The sequence below is a fragment of the Melanotaenia boesemani genome, chromosome 13 (assembly GCF_017639745.1).
Source record: "Melanotaenia boesemani isolate fMelBoe1 chromosome 13, fMelBoe1.pri, whole genome shotgun sequence".
NCBI lineage: Eukaryota > Metazoa > Chordata > Actinopteri > Atheriniformes > Melanotaeniidae > Melanotaenia > Melanotaenia boesemani.
This window is the reverse complement of record NC_055694.1, coordinates 14404362-14430867: the sequence shown is the minus strand read 5'-3', so window position 1 is coordinate 14430867 and position 26506 is coordinate 14404362. Positions and strand designations below refer to the sequence as shown.

Below are 26506 nucleotides of genomic sequence, written 5' to 3'. Positions count from 1 at the left end.
TCTCTGAATTTGACTTTCAGTATCTGTCTATGTCATTGGTATTTTGTTTGTACTTTTAACATCATTGTTTGTTGTATATTTGGGAGATGTTATCTTGCTATTTTGTCTTTTTTTTTTTATCTTATCCAGGGACTGTAGATGTAAAATAGCCTTTTCGCCAACTCTGGCACTTTTACAATATACAATTTCCCTGTCAAATAATTGGATAAAATAAAAATAAATATGGTATCAACAATGTGAGGTAAGGTTATGTGACAGTTTCATGCACAGTTGTTTCTACCTACACAGTAATTGCAAGAGCATGGAAAACAGACCATGTGATCCTGGGGACAGTTGGTGTCTGCAGGATGACATTTTGCCTTGCTGACACAAATATTTGCAATGTAAAAACAGCACCAGTTGTGCAATGGTATAAATATACAATCTAGATTGCTGTCACCATATCACAATGGAATATCAGTCTTAAACAATAAAAAACCCAACTCATCTTTTGCATTCTCTCTGAATTTAAAAGATTTTTTTTCAGTACAAAAAAGCAATAGCCAGTTTTGGTGCAGGAGTTTGATATTATCTCAATATTTGGTAAGTTTGGTTGGAAGGTTTAACTGAAATGTAATTGTATTCAAGCTGGCATGGACTGCACAAGCTTGTGGAAAATGGTATGCCTTCCTATTGATGTTTGACTGTGTTTTCCAAAGTATGTAAGCAAATTCTCTTAACACTGGTTCTGTGTTATCCTTCACTCGCATCTTTTCTTGGCATCATGGCATTTTTTTTAAATCAAAATCAGCTCAGCGGGACTTCCTGTATAATAAAGGTTACATTAAAAAAATCAAGAAAATGTCTGAATAAAAACACAAAAACATAATTATTATTTTTTATTACTATTCAAATGCACCCCTCACAAGACATTCTTCAAAGTGTCAAACATCCAATTAAACTATTAAATCCAATTTATACCCATACATTTTTTTTAAACAGTGCACAAAAAAAGAAAGCATCGGGAGAATATAAGTTCATCTATATATTTTTCTAGTATTTCTTCACGTCATTAAAAAATTCCTTTTCATGTTCACATCATCCATTATTTTCACATATCAGGACACTGTTGTATATTTTTAGTGTATATATGACCCTAAACCAAGGTTATCTTAAGATATATTGATGCCCTCATCCTTACTAGACCATGTTGTGACTGTACTATATGTACAACAGGTGCTCCATGTCACTGAGCAGGGCACATTCATTTTTCTTTACCCAGCTCATCTGACTGGCCCAGTGGCTCCGCCTGAAGGACACCCTCAGCTTTTCAGAGGAAGCAGTCAGCCTTAGCACACTACTGTGATAAACGAGGCAGTTAGATGGAGACGGCTTGCTTTGTGTGTGATGGTGGAATAATAGGCAGATCCAAATATCTGAGGATGAATTGCAGAAATCTGTAAAAGTTCACTTCCAGGTCAAGTTCAAAGTGCTTTCTTGTTACTGTAGTTATTGCAATAATCAGAACTTCAAGGTTTTTGTTTGTGGCCATAGATTTGAAAGGTGTTCATTGTTGGAACCTACAAATAACAGTATGTGGTATCTCTCACAGATTTTTGTCTTGTGTTGAGACTCAGTTTTTTTTTTCTTCCTTGATGGAATAAAGGTTTTGCCAGGAACAATGACCCTGAACTCTTTTTTCTTTTGGCTATGTTTATCTACTTGACTGTGTCAGAGTGATGGAGGCCTTTGCTGTTTTTACAGCTGGATGGGAATGTGGTGGTTTCTTTCTCTCTCTCTTTTTTTTAACTTCTGTTTCACTTCTCATCCTCTGTCTTTGTCTTGCTGTTGTCCCGATTCCCTCTCCCACTCCCCATTTCTCTCCCCCCGCTGAGATAACAGTATTCCTTCCTCCACATACACATTAGCATCATAATGATGGCATTGCCACCACGAGAAATGGCACCACATTTTCATTTAACTGAGATAGTTTTTACATTACATTTACATACCACTTAACGATCCACAAACCCCTGCTGGTTTGCTCTTACATGGACATTATTCCATGGAATTTTTTTCTGCTTCATCAAGCAAATATCCACCGCCCTCCATACCCTACTCCCGATGTAGTTTATTTGCTCTGTTACCAGAATGATTAAAATAGGAGCAAAGGCTTCTAAAGACCAGCTGATGGAATATAATCTGAAGTAATTTTGGAAGCATAGACCATAGCCTGATCAATTTGGGTTGCATTGCGCAATCTTTGGAGATTGAACCACAGATTCTACAGAAGATACAGCCATGAGGTCCAAAACATGAAGCCAATGGAGATGTGCCATATCCCTGGACATGCAGCCATGCTGCAGTCCAGTAGTGATGGCAGCCAACTGAACTAACACTTGTCATTCTTCCAGATGCTGCAGTATACCTGATCCTTTGTTTTATTTATGTATTTGAAACACATATTTTAAAAAAAGGAAATAACAGTTAAAATATCTAATATTTGTGTGTAATATATTTGTTGTGTTGATCATAAACCAGTTTTCTATACTTAGTTCTTCTTTTCTTATTTCAAAACACATGGGGTGCTGGGTGATATGGCTAAATTAATATATTATTTTATTGATCATGATATAGAACTTGATTATACTGTCAATGTATTGCAAATGCTAAGTCCATAGTGAAGTCCATTTCAACATCTACTTGATAAAATCAGTTGCCCATATACTTGGATAGCATTTGCAAGTGTGTAAGTTCTTTCTTCTCTCTGCCTGCAACGGGAATGGCCAGCCTGAAGTTCCTATATTTTTCTCTTAAGTGCTTTTTTGAGAAAAAGTGTCTTAGGGTTAATTGTTGTTGTAATGCAACAACAATTGCTTCTGCGCACATTGATTAAGAGCATCTGTGCTTGTAGAGGAGAGAGGTTGATGTAGCACAAGTGTGTGTGGGCCATTTGTCAAAGAAAAAGAGCCTCTACAGTGGAAAAAAGATGTTGCTAATTTGGAACGTGAAAGAAATCACAAAATCTAACAGTTCAACAATTTGTGAGGATCAAGTTCTGGCCACTTGCTCTATGAATTCATTGATGTATAAATTCAAAATTAGTAATGCATCAAGATTGACATAAGTTTAATTATGGTTTAATTTTTAGATAATTATATCACCCAGCAATTGTATATTTAGCATAATGCCGCTTTTTCCCCAATAATAGGGAAGGCAATAAATATTCACAGTAATATAACACTTTAATTGAATTATGGGCACACTAAACAAAATGAGCTAGCTAGTTAGCTCTAGGCCTAGCAGTAAAATATGAACTGTTTATAATTTCTGGTTCCTAAAATAATAATAATAATAATAATAAAAAAAGCATAAAAGATTTCTAAGCAATTAATAACACCAGAGCTGAATAATGATCTTTTCTTTGACACTCTGCTCTCTTTCTCTCTGCCCTACAGGCTACTTTACTCAGATTTCCACATTGGCAGATGTGCAGGAGAATGTGATGGAGTATCTCCACGTTCTGAGTCGTCCCAAAGTGATTGACCGGGAGCATGACACAGTGTGGACTGAAGCGTACATCGATAGTACTGTGAGTTGACTAAACAACTTTGCCAGATTTTTGTAGGCCTACACACAAGTTTCGCTAATCCTATTCACCCACTAATTACATTATACGTCTGGTGTATTCTGGTATGAATTAAGAGAACAGCAAGACTTTATCCTCTCTGTTTAAGCTTGTGTGAGTTTAGCACATTAGCATTTTCAGGATGGAAGAATTTTTAAAAAGGCAATAAAATGAAGGTTGCATGTAAGTGTGTGTGTGTGTGTGTGTATGTGTGTGTGTGTGTGTGTACTGGTAGCAGATGAAACCATTAAGTCAATGAGTCTCTTGTGTATGTTTGGGAGTCTTGTACTGTGAGAATTACATTGACCCTTTCCAAAATTAAATATGGCACACTATAATTTTTTCATGATCATATAGTTCAACAAAATTGTAAAGATTCTCTAAATCCTCTGTTCATATTTTATAGTTTTGTGATGTAGAGATGTTGTCTCTACAATGGCCTGAATGATAATCCCTTATCCACCACATGACATAATTACAAAAAATGTATTGTAATATTATTACTTGCACAATTGTACATTTTGCTGAAGTAATTGTAATTACAGTGACAGTTGCGGCTGAAATAAATGCCTTTGACCAGGAATACCCCAAAAATATCACCACTAGCTTAGATGAGAGGGCTTTCTTTTGATCTCAATAATGTTTTAACTATCTTCCTGGGCTTATTTCTCTCTTTCTTTATTTTTATCATTACATTTGATTCATCATAATTAGTTCTTCCAAAGTCTAGACATAATAAAGGTAATCTGGTCCTCAACAGTTCTTAGCAAACACTAAGCCAAAATGCAGAAGCACTGTGTGAACATATCAGTGTAGCCAGTCATTTAATAGCTTAAAGAACCACCTTTAGCTAGAATAATTTGAGGTAGTCATTTTCTGTAAGACATTATCAGTCCCTCACATATTTGTGGAAGAATTTTTGCCTACTCTGCTTTATAATATTGCTTTAGTTAATTGAAGTTTGCCGTCATTCATGTATGCAGAGCTATTTTAAAGCCCTGCCACAGCATTTCTTTCAGGTATAGGTCTGGACTGACCCTTGGCTGTTCTAACATCTTCATTCTTTTCCATCCCTGTCATTCTGTTGTCGACTGGCTGGTGTGTTTGGAATCATTTTCCAATTTCATAATCCAGTTTTGCTCAAACCCTAGCTGTTAGTCAGATGGCCTCACATTTGACTCTAAAATATTTTGGTATACAGACGTGGTTGACTGCAATTTGCCTAGGACCATTAAAGTCCAGGTAAAGACCACATGGTTTGTCTTTTGTCAGACAGCTACCATCAGATGAGAGGCAGGGTCACCAGTCCGTCACAAAGACAAACAATGCAAACACTGACCCCTAAAGTCAATTTAGAATCACCAATTAACCTTACATGTATGTTTTGGATGATGGGAAGAAGCTGAAGTGCCCAAAGAGAACTCATGCTGGCATGACAAAAACTTCCACACAGAAAGGCCTCAGATCGGATCCAACCAGGAATTTGGGTGAAAGTTCCAACCACCGCACCATGGTGCATCTCCTAACTGCAACTGATCAACATTTAATAACATCTTTGTTTGATCTTGCAATTTGTTCAAATTTCACTCAAAAGTTCTCTTTTTTTGTGCAAATATGGTCAATTCTGCTGTGCTAGTACTGGCCAAAAAACTGCACTTGGGCGATTAAATCCTTATTAATGATTAAATGCAACAGCTCTGATTTATTTCCGCACTGTGTTCCTCTGGCAACAAAGCTGTCCTTTTCTGACACAGTCGCTGTTTTTAAATCAAAATCAAACTCAGAGTCAGTGGAATTTAAGTATCCACTGCCACTCCATTTGGTGAAAATTGCACTGAAAGGCTTTCAAACGCTTATCCCTAAATATATTGACCCTCTCTCTCCTCCTCTACCCCTTCTTCCCATCCTATTTAATCTGCTCTCTTTAGCTCCCTCAAGCACAAAAGGTAAAACTTCTGGTTTATGGCCATTGCTGCATTGTACATTGTTGGGGACAGCTGTGTATTCATGTGCATTTCATGTGCATGTGCATTTGGGTTTCTTGATGTCTGTGAGTTGAAGACATTATTTGGATGAACCAACTACCACACCAGCTCATAGCATTATCTTGTGTGACATTCGTAGGTTGTTCGTTCCTGACTCAAGCCACACATCATGGTTGTCGTTGGCGCAGTGGATCGCTCTCTTCTGCATGCTTGATCGAACATACGTGCATGTCTGTGCACACACTCATTCATCACTGGTGATGTGATGTAAGCTGCCGTGCTTTGCAAGTGTCTCCAGGCTGGCAGTGTTGTCACGTTTGTAAGTGTGAGGTTACATTTTGCTCTTTGGCCTGTGTGATTTTTTGGTTTGAAAACAAAATTGCCTGTGTTGTTTGTTTTTGGTGGAGTTCTCTAAAATAAGCTGTTTTGTCATTTTCTGGGTGAAAATCCAATACTTCATAATGACTGGCGGGATGATCTGCTCTGATGCCTTTTATCATTTTCAGCATTTAATTTCTTAGTAATTTATGAGTCATATGTGGGTTGAGATTAGTAGCTCTATGATCATAATAATCATATGTGAGGAACAAAAGGGTACTGTGCCTCTCCACGAGGAGGAAATGGGTGTATAGCAGTTGCACTAGATTAGACAGCCAGCAGGCTGTATGTCTGACATACTGTAGCACTGCAAAGTGATAGTCCCAGGCGGATTGACATTGGCTCAGCAACAAACAAAAATACATACCACGTTTTCAGGCATGATAATTAGGATTAGCAAAGAATCTGCATTGCTTTGTTGGCTTTATCACTCAGTGTCACTCTGGACTGAGTACTGTGAACACAAACACAACATTCCCCTGAAAAAGATAGTGACAGAAAAGCACCGACACCTGCTTGGTTATAGTGTCAGATAAAAAGTTTGTAAAACTCTTGGGACTGGTCTTTCTCATGGAAGTGGCAAGCATTTGGGATTTGTGAAGGGCGTATCTGGCCTTTCTTTTTATTTTTCACTTTGCTTGACCCTCCCCAGCTCTTTCTCTCCACCTGGGCTGTCTTCTCCTGTACTGCTCCCCTCCCACTTCCTCCTATCCTTCGTTTCCCAGCGTCATCCATCATTCTCTGGCTCATTTGGCTTTGTTTCCCACTCTGCCGGGTGATCTGACAGTGGTGCTCAAGAGTGATGCAAGTGAGGTTAGGGTGAGGAATGCATTCTTGGGAGGGGGTATTTTACGAATACCCCCTCCCAAGAATATTACAGAAAAAAAATATAAGAGAAGAACAGTAAAAGAGTGTCAGTAAATGTTTAGAAAGATCTAAAGAAAGCTGTAGAGTTGAGAAAAGAATCTTCACTCAGATGTTCCAGTTTGATTTATACTTGATTAAGCTGGAAAACAAACACATGGGGAAGCTCGGAGCAGTTTATTACCGTTTGTTGTTGCACTGATGGATGATTATAAACTCCATCATTTCAAAACAAACGTTTTAATATTGATTGAGGTAATTGAGAAATTTAATAGATATTACCAAAACACCTGTGCTGTAAAAACATTAAACAGATCTATACAAAGTTTTTTAGTTCTCCCACAGGAGCCTAAAGGGTGGGACTTTGCTCCAGTGCTTACACAGACGAGCATCATTAAACCTTGTCTCCAAGGCAACAAGGGTCACCTCATCTTCTAGCACACGATTTGTCACAGCAACCTAGATTATGAGTTGGTCTATGAAATGCCAAATGCAGGTTGTGGGTGTGGATCTGTCCTCTGAGGGGTATAAATGCTTGGATACTTATGTCAGTGGGGTGTCAAGTGTATTAAAGCTTAGTGGTATTCTTTTTCATACTTTAACTCCCAGCAGGGGAAAAAAAAACTTATACAGCTTATTTAAAGTCTAGTCTTACTGACTTCAGAAAAACCCTCAGAGGTAATGATGATTCTGATTGCTCAAAATGTTTGCTAAGTAATGTTAACGTTGCTTTAGAGGTTTACACTTAGTTTTAAGAGATCAAATTTTTAATCAATTACTCCCTGACATTCAGGGTTATAAAAGTTTTGGAAGATATCATTTAGGGTTTTGGGAAAGTTTATGTACTCTTCGATAATGATGCACATGTCTTAACCTCTTCCCTACCTGAATTAGGTTATTTAGGGAAACTGGGGGCTTTATAACCAAGAGGTGCATTTGCTTTACTTACAACATTTCTACATGTAGTTCTTATTATATATATATATATATATATACACACACACACACACATATATATGCCTTTTCCCCAAGCTGCTGGGAAGAGGCCTGATTTTTGTGTAGCCATACTGAAACAAAATACAACATTTAAAATTGATGTTTGTGTGCAGAGTAGACATGGAAGGCATTGCTCACCAGCTTAGAGATATATGATCCAATAGGCCTGAGCTTAGAAATAGATTTAGTATTTTTAGATGATGCTCTGTTTGTCGCTTCTGTCCTTTGATTGATTGCATTCTACAGTAGGAAGGCCATCCATTGTTGCAGCAACTGTACTTAGTATTGCTTTGTCCTGTCTTTGATGTCCAATACTGCACTCTAGATTGCTATTACCAGCTGTCTGAACTCAGGTCACCAATCCCTATTTTCCCTTGTGTATGAGGAAGGTAAAATGGATACTAATGGTGTTCTTTCATTGTCTGTTATTTTTAATAGTAAAGGCAGGTGAGCAATGGAGGTGAACAAGAGGGGTGTAATGCCCTGTTAAGAGAAGTGGTTAAAAAAGCCATGCTGAGATATGATAATGGGGTCAGTCTGACAGGATTAAGGAAAATAGTGCCTAGTTGATTACTGTAGCAGAAATAGACAATGCTTCGTACTGTTTGCCACTTAAGTCTAAAACCATGCAGATTTTATTCTTTTGTACACTTAATGCATCAATTACAACATGACACAAACATAAATTATGTGAGTGACTGACAGTTTAAATGTTTCTGATTGGACAAGGTTAGATCATTTTTGTCAAGCACAAAGTCTTTCTGCAGTCCCTTCATATCAGCGTCAAGCTTTCATCTCTAATGGATATCGTCGTCAGATACAGACAGCTGCTGGAAAGATAAATATCATGATTATTCCAGTAGTCTTTGGAGGAGGAAGATACGCAGATCCAAACTGGAAGCACTGCCTTTGGATAAGCTTATTCTGCAAGAGATCAAAGGCAGGCGCTGATTGAATACATTTTAAGGCAAATAATAAACATGAATAAAACATGTCAGGGAAGTTTTACAGGTCCCTTAAGAAGATAATATGACTAAGTCATGCTACACAAACCCCATCAACTTCTTTAAAGGAGATTTTATGCAGCTTAACAAACAAACAAAAAAAAAAAAACTTAGCAACAAGTTTCATATAATATGCATGATTCAGTCTGTTCTTCCTTTTATTTATTGCCTAAACAATCATGTTTTATGAACAGCTTCTCTTTTTCCCTCCCTATGTTTCTCCTTTAATTCCCTCCCACTTGCTACCCATTACTGTCATCTCTGACACACACAGTTGGAGGACGGTCAAGGTCCAGTTCTGATGACCACAGTGGCAATGCCAGTGTTCAGTACCAAGAATGAAACTGTAAGTTCACATCCTGCCCATTCACTCTCACACCCCCGCTCCATCACACTTCCTGTTTCTTTAAAAACTGTGCACTGACATTTCATAACTCTGCAGGAATTAAGCTTTGAGAAAGCAGACACAAACTGTGAAATAATGGTGGAATATGTCTGCATTTCACAGACACTAATTTCAGTTTGATTGGGCTTTGCAAATTAAGAAACAGCAGAGCATTACTAATCAAAAATATATTATAAATTGAAACAGTCATGACATGAACAGTGGGAAATATTGTTTTACATAAGCAACCTTCCAGACTAAATATACTAATATTTGTAATATTTTTGCTTCCAGAGAAACCATGGAATTCTTCTAGGGGTGGTTGGGACAGATGTTCCTGTCTCTGAATTGCTCAAAACTATTCCCAAATATAAGGTACAGTATCTAAAATCCCTATGCTGTAAATAAATTAAGACATGGCTGGCCAAATAAAATAACTCTCCTCACATCAACACTGTGTAATTAACCTTGTATCTTTTAAAGGATATAACTAGGCTTTGTGGGTTTTTCGTTGGGCCAGATACTAGCCTTTCACTTTTCTTACATACCATTGCAATAACTGTATGCCAATGCCATATTGACATTTATGCGCTTTTTCACTGCTTTTTTCACTGAAAAAATAACTGGAAAATTCCACAATAGGTATAAACAAATGCATTCGGTGTGTGTCCCCAACACTTTCTTTGTGTTGATTTCTTTTTAGATCTACATCTCGGTAGTGTCACCTTTGACATTTGAAAGTGTGTTATTTATTCAGACATGGTTGAATAGATCCTGTTGAGCAGAGTTGCATCACAAAAGCAATGATTCTGAATACAAATACTGACAAGGAACTTGATTAGCCCACACTTACAATTAGGTGCAGATTTGTTATGCATCAATTTGGTGTCTGTGTTTCTGCTCATCCTTCTAGCTGGGCATTCATGGGTATGCCTTTGCAATCACCAATAACGGCTACATCCTCACTCATCCAGACCTGCGGCCACTTGTGAGTATTACCTCCAGCATCAGTGTGATACTGAGCCAACAGTTATCTTTATGATTACAGAAATCCATTTTAGGAGAGATATTTTGTGCTGTTCTTTTCAGGTAAATGACAGATTTTTTTCTCCCACAGTTTTACATAGAAAAATTGATATGTGATTGTGTTTTATCGTGCAAGTGTCTTGGTTGGGGGGTGGTCTGTAGATCAGGATGTGTTCCAGCCCTCTGCTGCTCTGTGAATAGACAGAGATACAGCTCCTGAATGGATGTGATTAACTCTATTGTACTCACCCACTCTCCTCACAAGAGAGTGAGGAAATGGGAGCGTAGAGACAGAGGGAGGCGGAGGAGGGCAAGGAACCTGCAAAACATGAGAAAAGGTGAAGGGTGGCAAAGCGCAGTGCAACACTAAATAACAATGGAGATATATATTGGGGATGTGACAAGAACAGATGAGGAGAGGACAGCAGACGTTGAAGCAGACAGACAGATGGTTTCATAGTTGTATAATTACAGACGTTAATGAACAGTGTTTAGCAACTAATGAGGGGTGGGAAGCTGTCCTCACTGACTGATGAATGGAGAGGAGGATACAGAAGTACAGACATACAGCAAGCCCGCACACATAAACTCATTAACTGCAATTAATAGGCACAGCACCCTGGCCTTTGCCGCCTTTGTTTTAGGTTCACACCACATTGTTGGTGGGCCAGCTGGGCAGCCAGCTACTTGAAGCAGTGTGTTGAGTGCTGAGGCAGTTCTTGTGATTGACTGACAAATGAACATCACATATTATGTGAACTGACAATCCTCCCTTGAAAACAACTGTAGGTAGAAAAGTTTTGATTGTTGGTATGATGCTACAACTTGGCAACTCATTTCTTAGATGATAGAGACTCTGACACATTTAAAGCATCACTTCATTTGTGGTTCACATAAGACACAACAACAGGACCAAAAAGTCAAAGTTTGTTGCTAGTAATCAAAAAGGTTACAGTAAAAAAAAAAAAAAAGTTAAAATGGTTGCAAACCAATAGCAAAAGCTAATGAAAATCTGTTTTCCCCAATACAACTATATACAAGAGGTACAACCTACTTGGATGGCCCAGTAAGTGTCCAGGGACACAGTTAGAAAAGGCGGAAACACAATGGATGCTGAATAAAATTTACAAGTTGAAGATTTGGGCCAGGAAACATCACAATGTAAATTTTTTAACAGTTTGATGGACATCACTTGTTGATGGGGAAGATGACTGGCTCATTCAACTTATATAACCACAACACTTCTAGTCAGGCTGCAGCATGTGAAGCAGGTGCAAGCAGCTGTCAAGTGCACTGAATTTGGTAAACCTTTTTAAGTTGAAAATGGACTGCAACCTGCTTACAGGCTTGCTGCCTGTTTGTATAATAATCTTTAGTAAAAAGTAGAAAAAGAAATCCACATAATTTGATAAGGCCACTGAGGCCAAAATCTGAATTTCTTTTGACAAAGATAAAGAAAGAAAATAATATTTTGGGGCCTGCTGTGTTGGCTGTGGCTGGGCTGAGATATACATGTATTTTATGAACACAAATTAAAAGAAAAATGCAAGTGAACTAATTAGAGCAAAATTTCTAAAACAATCAAATGCTGTGTCTTACATGGTCAGTGTAGTAAAACAGACCTTAACATCCTCTTTATATTCATGAAATTGTAATTTGCTTTTTCACATAAATGCACATGAGATTTTTTATGCATGCATGTGTGCTTACATATGGCTGTGTGTTCAGTACGGAGATGGCAAGAAGCGAAGGAAACCAAATTACAGCAGCGTGGATCTTTCAGAGGTGGAATGGGAAGACAAGGATGACACGGTGGGACACCAGTAAATCAGGATTAAGTGTTACCGCAGTACTTACTGAAAAATCAAGCTGATCTAAAAAATTAAAGTATGTGTTCTGCTTTGGTTTTTCTAGTTAAGAAATGCCATGGTCAACAGAAAGACAGGGACCTTCTCTATGGAGGTGACGAAGAGTGTGGACAAAGGGGTGAGGCATCCTAATTTCACAAACTGCACAAACAAGCACTTCTTATTTGCTCCCAAAAGGTGGAAGAGAGAAAATACCCAGCAGGGAGAATCCACTCTGCCAAAGGGCTGTTAAACTTGGCATGGTGATGTACGGGATTGACTTGGGGATTTTGTTTCTGATTTGGTTTGCTCTGCATGCGCTGGTGTGTGTCTCAGTGTGTGAGAGCCTCTTATCTCTACCAAGCACATGTTGCTGAATATGGGGATATGGGGTAGGGGGGGAGGTAATGGTGGCAGCAGTGATTCAGTTTTACTACTTGCCTGTCTCTGAACGAATGACATTCAGGTGAGTGTGTATGCATGTGTAAATGTGTGTATGTACTTTGCATTTTCAGTGCTTACAGAGCATTATGTATTAGCCTGATTATTAAGCTTTCAGTATGTAAATATAAAACTACACACAGAGACCTACTTAAATGTTCGCACATGTCCATATTCACAAATACACACGTACATCCTTCTGCAGATTAACAGGTCGAGACTGCCAACAACAAGCATACACTTCCTTTACCACTAGATGGAGCTAGATTGCAAGAAATGGCTGGATGACAGTCCAACCACTAAAAGTATATTATATTTTTATTCCAGAAACGTGTTTTGGTTTTGCACAATGATTACTATTACACAGACATCAAAGGAACTCCTTTCAGGTAAGAAGACTAGATAGAATTCTCAGTATCAGTATTAAAGCAGAGCTGGATTTGTCTTAGATTTTTACTTCATTTTTAGTCTAGGAGTTGCTCTTTCTAGAGGCCACGGGAAGTTTTTCTTCAGAGGAAATGTTACAGTGGAAGAAGGTAGGAAATGCTCCCTCTGTTGTTATCTCCTTTGAGCCCTTTGTTCTTGTTTTTATTGTCATGTCCATCTATTTTTTATTTTTTTTTGTCTCCTTGTCATCTTCTCCGTTCTTAGCATCTTTATGTCTGTCCAACACTGAACAAGTATTTCTTTACTCAACCACTGTGGTGGCAGTTTTCTGATTTTTGATGAGTGCCAGAACAACATAGACCAGTATATATTGTAGTACTGTAATACTGGTTCTATTTATACTTTAAGAAAATAGTTTAGATACTAATATAGTATTTTATTTCTCTAGTGGTTCTAGCCTTTAATCATTTCACTACATAAAAAGTGATGGAAAAACTTTTTTTTTAATTGTCATAATAATAATAATAATAATAATAATAATAATAATAATAATAATAATAATAATAATAAGAAGAAGAAGAAGAAGAAGAAGAAGAAGAAATTGAGATAATAGTTCATAATGAAGTAACAATAGTAAAATGGTCTGAACTTGAAAAAGTAACTCCAGTAACATGAATATTATTACTAATTTTAAAAATACTGCAGTAAAACAACAATTCTTTGCCGGTTTCACATTACTATTACATGATATATTTGATGTTTTAAAGGTTTATCATCTCCTAATTGTATATTAGTTTGATATGTACTTGTATATATTTACTATATCTGTAAACATGCATTATGCTTAGTAAACTGATCTTTGATTTTGTATGGGAAGTCGACAAACTGAAATGATACTACCATTTAGAACTAATCTAAATGAAATTAAGAAACAGTAAAACATTTCTTCAAATTTGCTTTAGATTGATTTGTCTGTATAAAATAGAATAAAAGTGTACCACCAAACATTATCTCACTCTCCTCCACTTAAGCAGCTAAACTTTTGTCTACTCTTTCCATGGCCCATTTTCTGCTTATTTACATGGCTGACACTCTTACAGCTGCATACACATGCACATTTAATCAAAACGTAATGATAATGGATTTAAAAGCCATACTCGGACAGGAAGTTAAATATTTTTGTTTTAGTGGGTTAGATGTGTTGTAGCCTATGTGTCCTTGTCTTGACAGTGTGTGTCTGCCCCTGTCTGTGTGAGACTCCATGTGTATTTGTGTCTATTTTCATGTCAAACCTCATGCATGTTAATATTCATGTGGTGGTGAGGGTGTGTGTGTCTGTCTGTGTGTTTCTCTAAACATGTCCATCATTGCAGGGCCCTCTGAGCATGACTTGGCTCTTCCTGATCTAATCAGAACTGTCACATCCATTCAAAAAGCACATTTTTCACCTCTGGTGTGTGTTTAAGTGTGTGTGCATTTAAGATGTAGATGCCTGCCCCTATTATTATGAGTTCATGTTGAGGGCTTTTGCTGATTTATTTTGAGACATACAGTTATCGTTCTGTTACAGGACTTCATGACTTGGAGCATCCTGATGTAGCTCTGGCAGATGAATGGTGAGTTTATGATGACATTGTTTTCTCTACTTCAAGTAACATTCTGTTTGGAATCTATCCTAAATATACTAGCAATTTATAAAAGTCACAGTCATAATTTTGCAGAAATACAACTAATTCTGCAACAGCGTTCTGATCTATGCAGCTTTGACTTGATGGTTTGTGTCACATGATGACTTATGGTCACTTGAGTCAAGACACAGCATCTTAACAGATTACAATAAACATTTTTCAAACTTATGTGTGTCAATGCAAAATAATGGTTTCTTTGTTCGATGGAGATGCTTTATAGGCCAAAGTCAACTGAGAATAGATACTGTATGATACAAGTTGGATAATGGTTGTAATCTTAAACAGACACTTCATTATTGGCTAAGAAATCAGCTTGAAAAGAAATATCAGCACCCAGTAAGAACTGTGTAATTAGTGCACTTATTTTCCATTTTTGTGATTGTACAGGACATACTGCAACACAGATGAACACTCTGAGCACCGCTACCTGTCCCAAATAGAGGCAATCAAAATATACCTCAGCGGACATGAACCCCACTTACAATGTTAGTAATTCTCTTCTTAAATTCAGTCTTTCTTTCTTAACTGACATCAACTAATATGTTTTGGTCACTGGTAAATTAATAATGAGGATTTATGGCTGAAATGTGCATCTTCTGTCTTTACCTTGTTAGGTGACAAGGAACTGATTCAGGAAGTTCTCTTTGATGCTGTGGTTACAGCCCCATTGGAAGCATACTGGACCAGCCTTGTGCTCAATAAATCAGAGTATGTAAACCCCTCTACAATTTTTTTTGCAGAAATAAATTATTTTTATTTATTATTTTTTAGAAAAACATTTATAAATTACTTTTTTTTCTAAAGGATCTCTCTTTTATGATTCTGACCATGTCAAAGTTGCATTTGACCACATATAGATTTGCCACACCATACAGGAACTCGGATAAAGGTGTGGAGATAGCCTACCTTGGCACAAGAACAGGACTGTCCAGAATTAATCTGTTTGTGGTGCCTGATGAGCTTACAAACCAGTAAGTAAGCTGAGAATTTGGAAACATCAACTGAAGTATGTGTAAAAACTATTTTTTTTTCATGGGTGCATCATTTGTATCATCTGTTTCCTGTCTGCCCCAAGAGACTTCCTGACAGCTGAGGACAAAGAGGGTGTGTTCAATGCTGATCACTTTCCACTGTGGTACAAGAGAGCAGCAGAACAAGTTCCTGGTACTTTTATTTACTCGCTGCCTTTCAACACAGGTAAGTTGTACGTTTGTTCTTGATAATAAATTATTCTAATGTTTAGGGTTTAGCTAAAAGCCTCAAAGTCTAACGAAGTTATAAAGACTCATTGCACAATATTCAGTATAATTTTGAAAAAAAAAACCAACAAAACCTTATGACATTTTTTGCAGCCTTTTCATTTTTATCCATATTTGGACATTTTCTCTGACCATGCATCTGTGCCTCCCCTTCCTTTCTTATTAATTCTGGGCTGTGTGCTTGTGGACAGGACTGATTGCTGTGGGTTGAAATAAGATATGTTAGGAAGAGGTTCACTTCTTTCCATAGTGACTTGCCCAGAACAAACAGAAACACACACACAATCACAGGACACACATCCACACAAGCACCTCACACATATTCAGTTTAACTGTTTCTCTGAGAAATGGTCTGTACTCCAAAGGGAGAATGTGTTCTCATCTGTCCTCAGCCTTGGGCTTTCCATTAGTGCCAGCTAATACAAGTTATCTGAAAGCCTCTTACTTACTTGCAGGACTTGCCTCAGACATACTTGTCCTTTCTGGAGTCTGAAAGTTAACTGTGGTCATGAAATAGTACTAAATGCTGTTTATCATCAGTGTTTGTCTTTCCAGTCATAGTCGCTTCAGAACTAATATGGAGCTTTGGGATATAGGTAAGATGTTAACTATACCTGTGTGTGCTTAAATGTTGGTCTTGTGTCTGTTTCCTAATGTGTGTGGTTTAGGGTCAGAAAACAAAAGTGTTGTACTGGCCAGTACTGCTATTCAACTTCTGGATGAGAGGAAATCTCCCATAGCTGCGGGTAAGAGGGAACTCAAGTGGCTCTTTTTTTGCATGCAAACACATACACATATGCACACTCACTTTTCAACATTGGCAATATTATTTTTTTTTGCACTGTTTATGTTCCTGCTCTACTATTGACTCCATTTCTTCTTCTTTCTCTAATTTGAGCCGAAACACTTGCTGCCCACACACTCAGACTATGTTTGAGTGTTTGCTGTTACATGAGCACACTACAAAGTATGGACTTTTATATCCAAGAATCTATCTATCTATCTATCTATCTATCTATCTATCTATCTATCTATCTATCTATCTATCTATCTATCTATCTATCTATCTATCTATCTATCTATCTATCTATCTATCTATCTATCTATCTATCTATCTATATATATAGAGATATATATATATATATCTATATATATATCCCATCAGTTGAACCTCGGATTGAGGAGCTCTACACACTTTTCAGGGTGTTGGAGGGGGCATGGGAGTTTGCTCAACCAATCTACATGTGCTTTGTGGATTTGAAAAAGGCGTTTGTCCCCTGGGGACTCCTGTGGTAGGCGCTCCGGGAGTATGGATTGCCGAATCCCTTGTATGAGCTGGCTGGTCCCTGTACAATCAGTGTCAGAGCTTGGTCCACATTACTGGCAGTAAATCAGATTAGTTTCCAGTAAGGGTTGGACTCTACCAAGGCTGCCCGTTGTCGATTCTTTTCATAACTTTTATGGACAGAATTTCTAGGTGCAGCCGAGGTGTTGAGTGGATCCAGTTTGGTGGCCTCAGAATTGGGTCTCTGCTTTTCATTGAGCCGAGCTCTTCAGCTCTCGCTGGAGCGATTCGCAGCTTCAGGAGTGTGAAGCAGCTGGTATGAGAATCAGGATGACCAAATTCGAGACCATGGTCCTTAGTCAGAGAAAGGTAAAGTGTTTTCTCCAGCTTGGTGATCCGGGAGGGGCTCAGAGTAAAGCGGCTGGTCGTCCGCACTGAGAGGAGCCAGATGAGGTGGCTTGGGCATCTGGTCAGGATGCCTCCTAAACACCTCGCTGGTGAGGTGTTCCGGACATGTTCCACCGGGAGGAGGCCCCGGGGAAGACCCAGGACACGCTGGACAAATTACATCTCTCGGCTAGCCTGGTAACGCTAGCCTGGTAACGCCATATATATATACATATATATATATATATATATATATATATATATATATATATATATATATATATATATATATATATATATACACCTGCTTGTGAACCTATTGTTTTTGGCCTAGATGCCATGTTGATGCCACTGTGACACATTCTGTTTTAGCTGCAAATGTTCAAATAAAAAGATTAGGAGTGTGGGTGAAAGAAATGTATTATATTCAAATAATTACTATCATCTACCTGCCTCAAAAGACAGAATAAGAGTTGTTTTTTTTTACAGCGCAGATGAGAATCAAACGTTGAAAAAGTTAACATGAATTTTAGAAATCACATACACAGTGTTAGTGTTTTTGTGCATGAAATTGTGAACCATACATAAGTTTCACCAGTCCAGAGTATACACAGAGTAAGGATACAACACAGCTTTTGCTTCATGTAAAAAAAAAAAAAAAAAAAACAGTAAAATTTTCAAATGACTGTCTGTGTTCACTCTCTCGTCAGCATATGATGGCGAGTTATGCCAAGAGCAGAGTCACAAAATAATATCAAGCAGCGGAGAGAAATAATGACAAAAGGAAGAGGAGGACGCTCTTTTGGAAATGCAAAGATGAAATAAGGGAATAAGTAAAAGGGCAGAGAAAGAGAAAATGATTTCACGGTGCCTGAATGCGTTGACATGAAAGCAGTGCATTGTGGGTAGCCTTTGCCTTGGGGAAACCACTGGAGCAGAAGGACAGAGATGGGAGAGTCTGTGTAGTGCCATGACACACACATACACACACACACACACACACACACACACACACACACACACACACACACACACACACACACACACACACACGTAGAGTATGCATCCGATTTTTAGCAGAGTGGTGCACAAGCAGCCCACAGTTTGCACCAGCCCACAGCATAATTTGACCCTGTTGATTTTATCGCTGTTGTGTTCTCTCAGATCCTGCTTAGTAGCGATCCATATGACTAATCAGTAAGAAGGATTTATTACGAAGACCCGATTGTTTCAGTGGTCGCTGATGTACAGTAATGACCACCATGCTTGTCATAATGGGAGATGTCTGTAAAGAAGATTTTATATAAGAACGTTAGATGGGAGGAGAAATGTACGCTACAATGCAAATTTAGCGAAGGCCGGTTAGGGCCAGTTTTCACTGCCCTGCACTCCACTGAGCTTCAGACTTGTGAATACGCTAACACGCTAACTTAACAGGACAGGCTGATGACATCACACACCATGGGCCCTGCAGACAATGTTACTGTGCACGTACACACATACGTGTGTATGCCAGCATGTCAGTTTGTGTGTGTCAGTGTTTGTGGTCACATCCTGAGCCACGTGCAGCAAGTCTGCTGTTGTAATATACACAGACCCATAAGAGTCAGGTCAGGCGTTAAGACCAAAGGCATCTGCGTACCATTGGGTGCTTCCACACTACACAAAAATAGCATTTTGTTTATCATTTCCCTGAATATTGTTTAAATGTCTTGTTTGTGAAAGCTTACATAATAAAATATTACTTAGCCAATAATTAGATTAAAAGACCACTTGATATAGCCTATACAACACTGAACAATCAAACGTTGTTTGATAAAATCATGACCAAATTTCATCATCATGAGAGCCATAAGACTCAAACTGATCATGGTGAAAAAAAAACCTTAAAAAAGCAATGAAACCTTGTGCACAATTTCTGTGACTCTTCACCAGAGGATGCAATTTAGCAGATTAATTCCAAGTATCATACAGTAATGAGGTGAAATGCTTTCTTTTATTATAAATAGTACATATTGAAGAACAATACTATCATTAACCAGCATTAAGTCACAGACAAGACTAAATTAATCTCAAAATTTAAAATTTGTAAAGTTTTTATGTGCGGATGTGACTGCGCAGCATTTTGGTCACTCAGACCTATAAACTCATAAAGACAGAAATAGGCTGACTCAAGGTTTTGTATCTGTTTTCATTTTAGTTTGTTTCATTATTGCTTCAACGAATTTCCCATTTTCACTTCAGTTTCCAGAAAAAATATCCTTTAAGAAAAAACGTTTTCTTCTCAAAATGACAACATTATTAGGCACAAACGCTTAGAATTCTCTGTAATATGAACATACATTATACATCTCCTTAGACACACACTCACACACACTCAATCACGGATAAAATACAGTCTTCTCATACACACATCATTGATACAAACAACTTAGGACAAAACTTAACTGACAACAGCTGCCTACGATGAGTTACTATGAGTCAAAAACAGACTCCAAATGATGAGCAACAACCAAAAGACAGCAAAAGTCTAAAAGTCCACTTTATAAATACCAGAGCTTTACATTACAAATACCTACTAGTACACAGTTATAAATATATAGTATTTTCTCCTATCTATGATATGCATTTTTCAGTCAAAACTAAATGTTTATGTTTGAGTTCTTTGGCCTGCCCCTTAAACCCGCATACAGTAAAATATTCTTATCAGTGCATAGTCAAATACCTGTGGAATTTAGCTACCCAGATCTGAGATATGAGGTGAACTTATGCAAAAATAAATAATCTCACTCTCTCCTCTTTTTTTTCACAAACATACATGCACAAGCCCACACATAGCATCCAGAGACAATTAGGTTAAAGGGTTGAGGCCCAGGTTTTAAGTCCAGAGGAAATTTCATCATCTCCTAGGCGATAGCATTCTCCAGTGGTTCCTTCTCGTCCGCTGTAGCATGATCTGCCCCCTGCGCTGCAGCCAATTCCTCATTCTTCTTTAGCTCCCGCTGATATTTAGCCATGATAGCAGCGTAGGCGCATCCATACACTGCAGCAGCCAGCATCATCAGACATACGATCCCACACACCACACCGGTGATGATCACTGTGGCTATAGCATGGCGCAAGTTGACAGGCCGTTGCTTCTGCTTAGTTTCACACTCTGTCATACCCCCTCCTCCTTCTCCTCCACCACCAAAACCCTCCCCCATCGCCATGGGGACATGGAGAGTGTGGCTGGAAGGATGAGCATGGTTGCCATGGGTGTGGCCTCGAAGTAGCCTCTCAGATTCCAGGTGGTGTATGTTTGCAAACAGGTAATGGTAGCTTGTAATCATGCAGGTATGGAAGAGCTGATAGGGTACTTTCTGGAGGTCTTTGTACTTCATTTCTTCTGGTTGAGAGCAAAGTACTTCATCCACCACTCCACCTTAAGATTAGAGTTAAAGAGATAGAAAAGAAGAGTGCAGCAATCCATGAGATGTTTTATATATTTGAACATTTTACCCATTTGTATTTTGCAGCTGACCACAAAGGAACTTTTAATCACTTTTTCTGAGCTTAAAGCAGCTCATTACTTCATATTTTTTAAATTTGTATTGGCTTAGCAAGGGGGCAGCTTGAGCAAGTGTGATATCATTCGCAGTTCAAAAACTGTCTCAGCTGGATCCTTAAAACTAAATTATTTGAGTCTGATGAAGAAAGCATCAAATTTGGACTTCATCAGCTACCCTCTGTGTGTCCTTTAAATCTCTATTCATCTGTCTCATATGGAGCATGCTCTGTCACACGCTTTCTATCTGCCTGCTTGATTAATCACCAGCTTTCTATTAAGCTCACATACTTATATCTGCATCCATTATACTGTTTTGCAGTAATTAGAATTTTCAGCCTCTAAGAACAAAGTTAATATAATAGACATGGAGGCAAAACAGCCAACTCTATGTAAGCCTAGCCTTTAGTGTACACTGGTAATTTTGTTATCTAATGCATGCTGGCCTTGCTGTAGCATGGAAAATGATGTGGTTTGCCTTTGTACACTATCTCTTGTTCGAGATTTCAGTACTGTAGTTACAAGAGCTTCAGAGTGTTCAGGATTTCCCCTTTAATGCATGAATAGCTAATCACAATGAAGGCTCGACTGTAAATGTTGTAAATTGTCATAATATTATGTAATACATATCCAACATGCTTGTCATTGTCTTCCAGGATATACTACTCTCCAAATAGGTTTTTACATACAACTACATACTGATCACACAAGCACTTAAACCACCATCCTTAATTACTGAACAGAACTTTCATTCACATATAACCTCTAATGTTTCAGTCACTGGGAAGACAAAAATACATGCAGATCATTTATTCTTATATCTTTTTATCCCCCTCATTTGTAAAGAAACATTTTTCCACAAAGCATTCTCTACTACCCCACTACTCTGAGAATATTTGGTTGTGTTAAAGTTTTACCAGAGTAAATCATAGTGGCTGAATGGTTGAGGCCCAAGCCACATTAGGGTAAATGCCTTCAGTAGTCATTCCCTTGCTGTCTTTCCCACATTTGCTTTCTTTCTCAATGTAGTGGCTCAATATTTCAAAATGCAAATTAATCAATAAATTGTTGAAAAAAATTAAAAATAAATTAATAGTCAGGGACATATTTAAATATTGCCACTATTTAATAGTGTGTCCAGCAGGAAAGGATCTCCAATAAATTAATATTGAGAATTATATCAACATTGTCAAGTCGATGCTTAAAGTTTCCAGTGGTCTAACCTTTAAAAAGGTAGGTCTCCAGCCAGAGTTTGAGGACTATAAGCTGGCAGTCACACCTCCAGGGGTTGCCTCGTAGTGTGAGGCTTTCCAGGTGGGTAAGGCCTTCCAACAGCGAGCGATCCAGTCTTGTTAGCCTGTTGTTTGCTAGCCCCAGGTAGCTGAGGTTCCTCAAACTGTCCCCCATGGCTCCAGGTAAACCCCACAGGCTGGCAGAAAGTACATCAAAGAAATTTCATTGAATTATGTGTGATTAAATTCAGAGTGTATACTGTTTGTTACAAGCATCAGAACACATTTATTTGAAGTGATTAAGCTTAACCTGTTGTGTGAAAGGTCAAGGTGTGAAAGTGAGCGGATAGGTCCAAGCAGCCGCTTGTCGAGTTCTCTCAGGCTGTTGTGGGCCAGGCTGAGGCGCTGCAATGTCCTCAAACCCAGCAGAGCGGTTGGTGAAATAGATGTTATAGAGTTATTAGAAAGGTCAAGAATGCGGACAAAGGATATTTCCTTAAAAGCCATCGATCCTAGCCCCCTGATACGATTATCTTGCAAATAAAGTTCCTGTGTGTCTGGATGCAGTTTTCGAGGAATGTCATAAAGGCCTCGACCTCGGCAGTCTACTACTTTGGTGTTGCTGTTGCAGCTGCACCCCTTTGGACAGGCATGTGTCAAAGACAGGGGGGAGAGGAGGGCACACACCAGTATCACTGTGGAGGCATAAGGACAAGATATTGCATTAGACATTCGAAAGTAACGGCAGATTACTGTCAGCTGTACATGTGTCTAAACCAGGGATGTGCATCTTCAAGGGCCACAGTCTTGCAGGTATTTCCTGCTGCAGCACACCTGAATCAGATTAATGGATCAACATGCTTGGGTGGAACTCAACAACAAGCTGTTGAGGAGTACCATTTAATTTGGATCAGGTGTGTTGGAGGAGGGAAATATATAAAACCTGCAGGACTACGGCCCTCGAGGACCACAGTTGTCCACCCCTGTCTAAACACTGTTTTGAAACCTAATTGACAATTTGATCACTTTCAGCAATGCCCTGCAATAATACGTGTTACATAATCACATACGTAGTCTTAAGTTGATGTAACCACTGTAAATGAGACAGATAAGTACCTTTATTACATTAATTTTGGTATGAATACATAACATCTTTATTTCACTTTATTTTTGCTTGCATAGGATTGTTATTTGTCCATTGAACACAAAAGTAAACTTTTAACTAGTATGCTAACACCCACCTCCCACCCCCATAGACAGTGACCCTTGGTGACTTCTCCAAATCCTCATAACCCCTCACCCACACACAAATCCATACACAGCACATATTGGGTGTCTGATTCCCTTTTAGATAACTTCACGTCCACTCCCTCTGGAGCATTACAGCAGTATTTATAGCATTGGCTTGACTAGCTCCAGGCTCAATGAAATCAAGCTTTGACCCAAGCCTATGAGTGTAGCTAGCTTATGTGTTTCAATAGAGCTTGAGTAGATAGATAAGTTATATCATGCTGGTTATCATAGATAAAACAGCTAAAATGTCCATCCAACTAATAACACTGCAAGTTTTAAACCTGAGAATTTTTTCCCCAAGAGTGTTATGTAATTGTCTTCTGTTATTTTATTTTATTTTTTTGCAACAATGTCCACCAGATGGATATCCACCATTTAATAACAGTAAGAATGTCAACCACTAAGGGATGCTAATGTGAATGGGGAAGGAAAAATGTACTAGCAGTTGCTCCTTTTCACTAATCTAAAATTTTTTTTAATATTAAGAATACTCCAGGCTGTTGAAGGCATGCAATCACCATTCTGTCTTAGTTGTCTGGTGGACTGTTTGATGAATTACAGTAGAGAAAACCATCCAGGCACAGGTGTTCCTGTGTCTAATCTCAGGTGCTGGTTTGGTACAGTGGCTCTTGGCTGTACTGCTATGATGATATAATCTTACTTGTTTCACCAACAAGCATCACAGCATTGCACGGTTAAGATTTACCAAGCTGCAGTACAGCATATGTGTTAATGGCTCATTTATTATGATGTTAATTAGGGAATACATTCAATTATGTGTCCCAAAATATGTACATTTACTGAAGAATAAATACAGCGTATACAAAAACACATCATCAGCTAAGTGGAGCATTATAACAACAGCTATGGAATGAGGTCAACACAGGAGAATGGCTTTTTGCTCTAATGTGTTCCTCCAGCCAAAAGTAAAAGAAGTTTTTAATGACGTGCACATACAACCCACAGCAAGTACCACTTTAAAGCAATTTCAGCATCTAATTGCTACAGGAATATTTCAGACAAACTGCTAATGTTCATCAGCTTACATAATAATGTGAAGGTAATTATGCATTTAATTTTATAGTGGTGAAAACTGTTAGCATGTATTTATAAGCACCCAGTTATACAACAGTTTACACAACACACTAGTTTTAACAGCTGATAGCAGCCCACTTAACCATGCACACTTATATATATATAAACACACATGCACACACACACACAGAACTGCATCCACACACTTAACCTGTGATGGAGCTCCTACCTCTCATATCTGCCAGTCGTCTCAGTGCTGCTTGTGTTCAGTCTTCTTTTAGCTCCCTTTTCGGATTGTGGTGACTGTCACTGGTTGATGATCCATTTGCCGTTTATGAGTCTGGGAATAGCTTGTTCTGACTTTGTGCTGGCTGATATAATCGATAGGTGGGAGTTATACAGAGCAAGATCAGCAGCAGAAACCAGTGTTGCCCTCAGGATCCCCAACATAACCTGCAAGGGCATGAAACCCCATCAGAGCGGGCAGATCAGAGCACAGAGCTCACTGCCAGCTAGTCAGCCAGTCTGGGAATCATTCGAGTTGGGAGCTCTGCCTCGCTCTCGCTCTCTCTCCGTCTTTCTCTCTTGCTCTCTATCTCTCTCTTTGTTCCTTTCTCACTATCTCTCAACCCTTCATTCCCTTTCTTGCATTTTGTTGTGCTCTATCTTTTGCTGTTTTCTACTTTGCTTTTTCCTCTGGCCTGATTTAGTTGAAAATGTGCTCTGCTGCTGAAACCAAATCAGCACTCTGTCCTCCTCCATGTGTCTGTCTGTCTTTCTTTCTGTTTTGCTCGCTCGCACCCCCCCCCCCCCTTTGCCAGTTGCATTGGTGTGCGTGATGGTGTGTCATCTCCCAGTGGACAGCTGTGCCTCTTAAATCACAGCACAAACACATTCACTGATGTTCACGTTACACCTCCGATTGCTCTGGCAAGAACTTAACAAGACAAAATTAGACCCCCATTGCAGCATGTTGACAAAAATACTCAAACACTTCAATATATAGCAAACGTTGTCAGAGGATGCCCGTTGCTGTTGCATGCTCTGATGATATTATGCATAAGCCGTGGGCAGAGGGGCTGGCAGAACACGCCCCCAGCACAGCAACACAAAATGCACGAGTGCACACATTCACACACACATTCAGACACAGTTGAATATTAAGCTGTTGCAGCAAATTTAGATTTTTTTTTTCTTTTTCGCATGTAAAAGGATTGACTCTTAAGCTCATATGAATGAGCAAAAAAATGGACAAAGAGATAGGAAGAGATTAATGATCAAATCATTTTTAACGATGACTATGATTTAGCTTACAAGCTGACCTTGTCTCCCTGGTATTTGCCCTCCTGTCCATCCACATTTAAATCCTTGCTTGTGCTGAAGGGCCTTACAATTATTTTCATTCTGTCTGTAAAAACTGAAGTCAGGGTGTATCACCAGCTTATATTTAACAAATTTATTCTGCCAAAAGAGGGAAAATGTTAGTCTAATGTAAACGGTTAATGTATGCATGGAGTTGCTTTAAAAGACAAAAAAACACATAGCACATGGACCTGCACAAACACACACACAAACTGATGCACATTTTAGATGTTATGTGCACCTACAGAGGAAAACACATTTGCAAATGTGTGATGTCACCTTTATAATTACTAAAATAGCATATGTTGATGTGTAGAGACAATCTGTTCAGTTCTTGCTGGAACGTCTGAAAATGTTAATAAAGGAAAAAAATGGAAAGTCCTAAAATTTCATGTGACTCATTCGTCTCCTGTGACGCATCTAATGCATGCAGTAGAAATGCCTCCAGGGCAAATACAAAGATAGTAATTGGCATAGAATATGTATAATAGTATGTTT

The 26506-nt window shown here is 38.5% G+C and overlaps 2 protein-coding genes across 3 annotated transcripts in view; one reads left to right on the top strand and one right to left on the bottom strand.

The window, feature by feature from the left end:
- cacna2d3a (calcium channel, voltage-dependent, alpha 2/delta subunit 3a) overlaps positions 1–26506 on the top strand; it is a 117710-nt gene that overhangs the window by 73193 nt on the left and 18011 nt on the right. Inside the window, exons 12-26 of one of the 2 annotated variants that reach the window (XM_042004228.1) lie at positions 3438–3571; positions 5536–5553; positions 9109–9180; positions 9514–9594; positions 10133–10207; positions 11974–12057; positions 12160–12231; positions 12861–12922; positions 13002–13069; positions 14491–14536; positions 14996–15093; positions 15223–15316; positions 15484–15579; positions 15684–15805; positions 16536–16613. In XM_042004228.1, coding sequence (XP_041860162.1) covers positions 3438–3571; positions 5536–5553; positions 9109–9180; positions 9514–9594; positions 10133–10207; positions 11974–12057; positions 12160–12231; positions 12861–12922; positions 13002–13069; positions 14491–14536; positions 14996–15093; positions 15223–15316; positions 15484–15579; positions 15684–15805; positions 16536–16613 — 1200 coding nt within the window. The remainder of the gene's footprint in view (positions 1–3437; positions 3572–5535; positions 5554–9108; positions 9181–9513; positions 9595–10132; positions 10208–11973; positions 12058–12159; positions 12232–12860; positions 12923–13001; positions 13070–14490; positions 14537–14995; positions 15094–15222; positions 15317–15483; positions 15580–15683; positions 15806–16535; positions 16614–26506) is intronic. The other variant, XM_042004229.1, reaches the window with a different exon arrangement.
- LOC121651809 (leucine-rich repeat and transmembrane domain-containing protein 1) lies at positions 19517–25409 on the bottom strand. The gene is made up of 4 exons (XM_042004230.1): positions 24876–25409; positions 22629–23013; positions 22310–22515; positions 19517–20963 (listed from the first exon to the last, which is right to left on the bottom strand). The coding sequence occupies exons 1-4, from the start codon at positions 24880–24882 to the stop codon at positions 20446–20448; spliced, it is 1116 nt and encodes a 371-aa protein (XP_041860164.1). The 5' UTR covers positions 24883–25409; the 3' UTR covers positions 19517–20445.

Coding starts and splice junctions, on each gene's coding strand:
- LOC121651809 (XM_042004230.1), bottom strand. Junction 22,516..22,628: donor CTTGACCTTTCACACAACAG/GTTAAGCTTAAT, acceptor ACTTTCTGCCAG/CCTGTGGGGTTTACCTGGAG. Junction 20,964..22,309: donor GGAGACCTACCTTTTTAAAG/GTTAGACCACTG, acceptor TCTAATCTTAAG/GTGGAGTGGTGGATGAAGTA.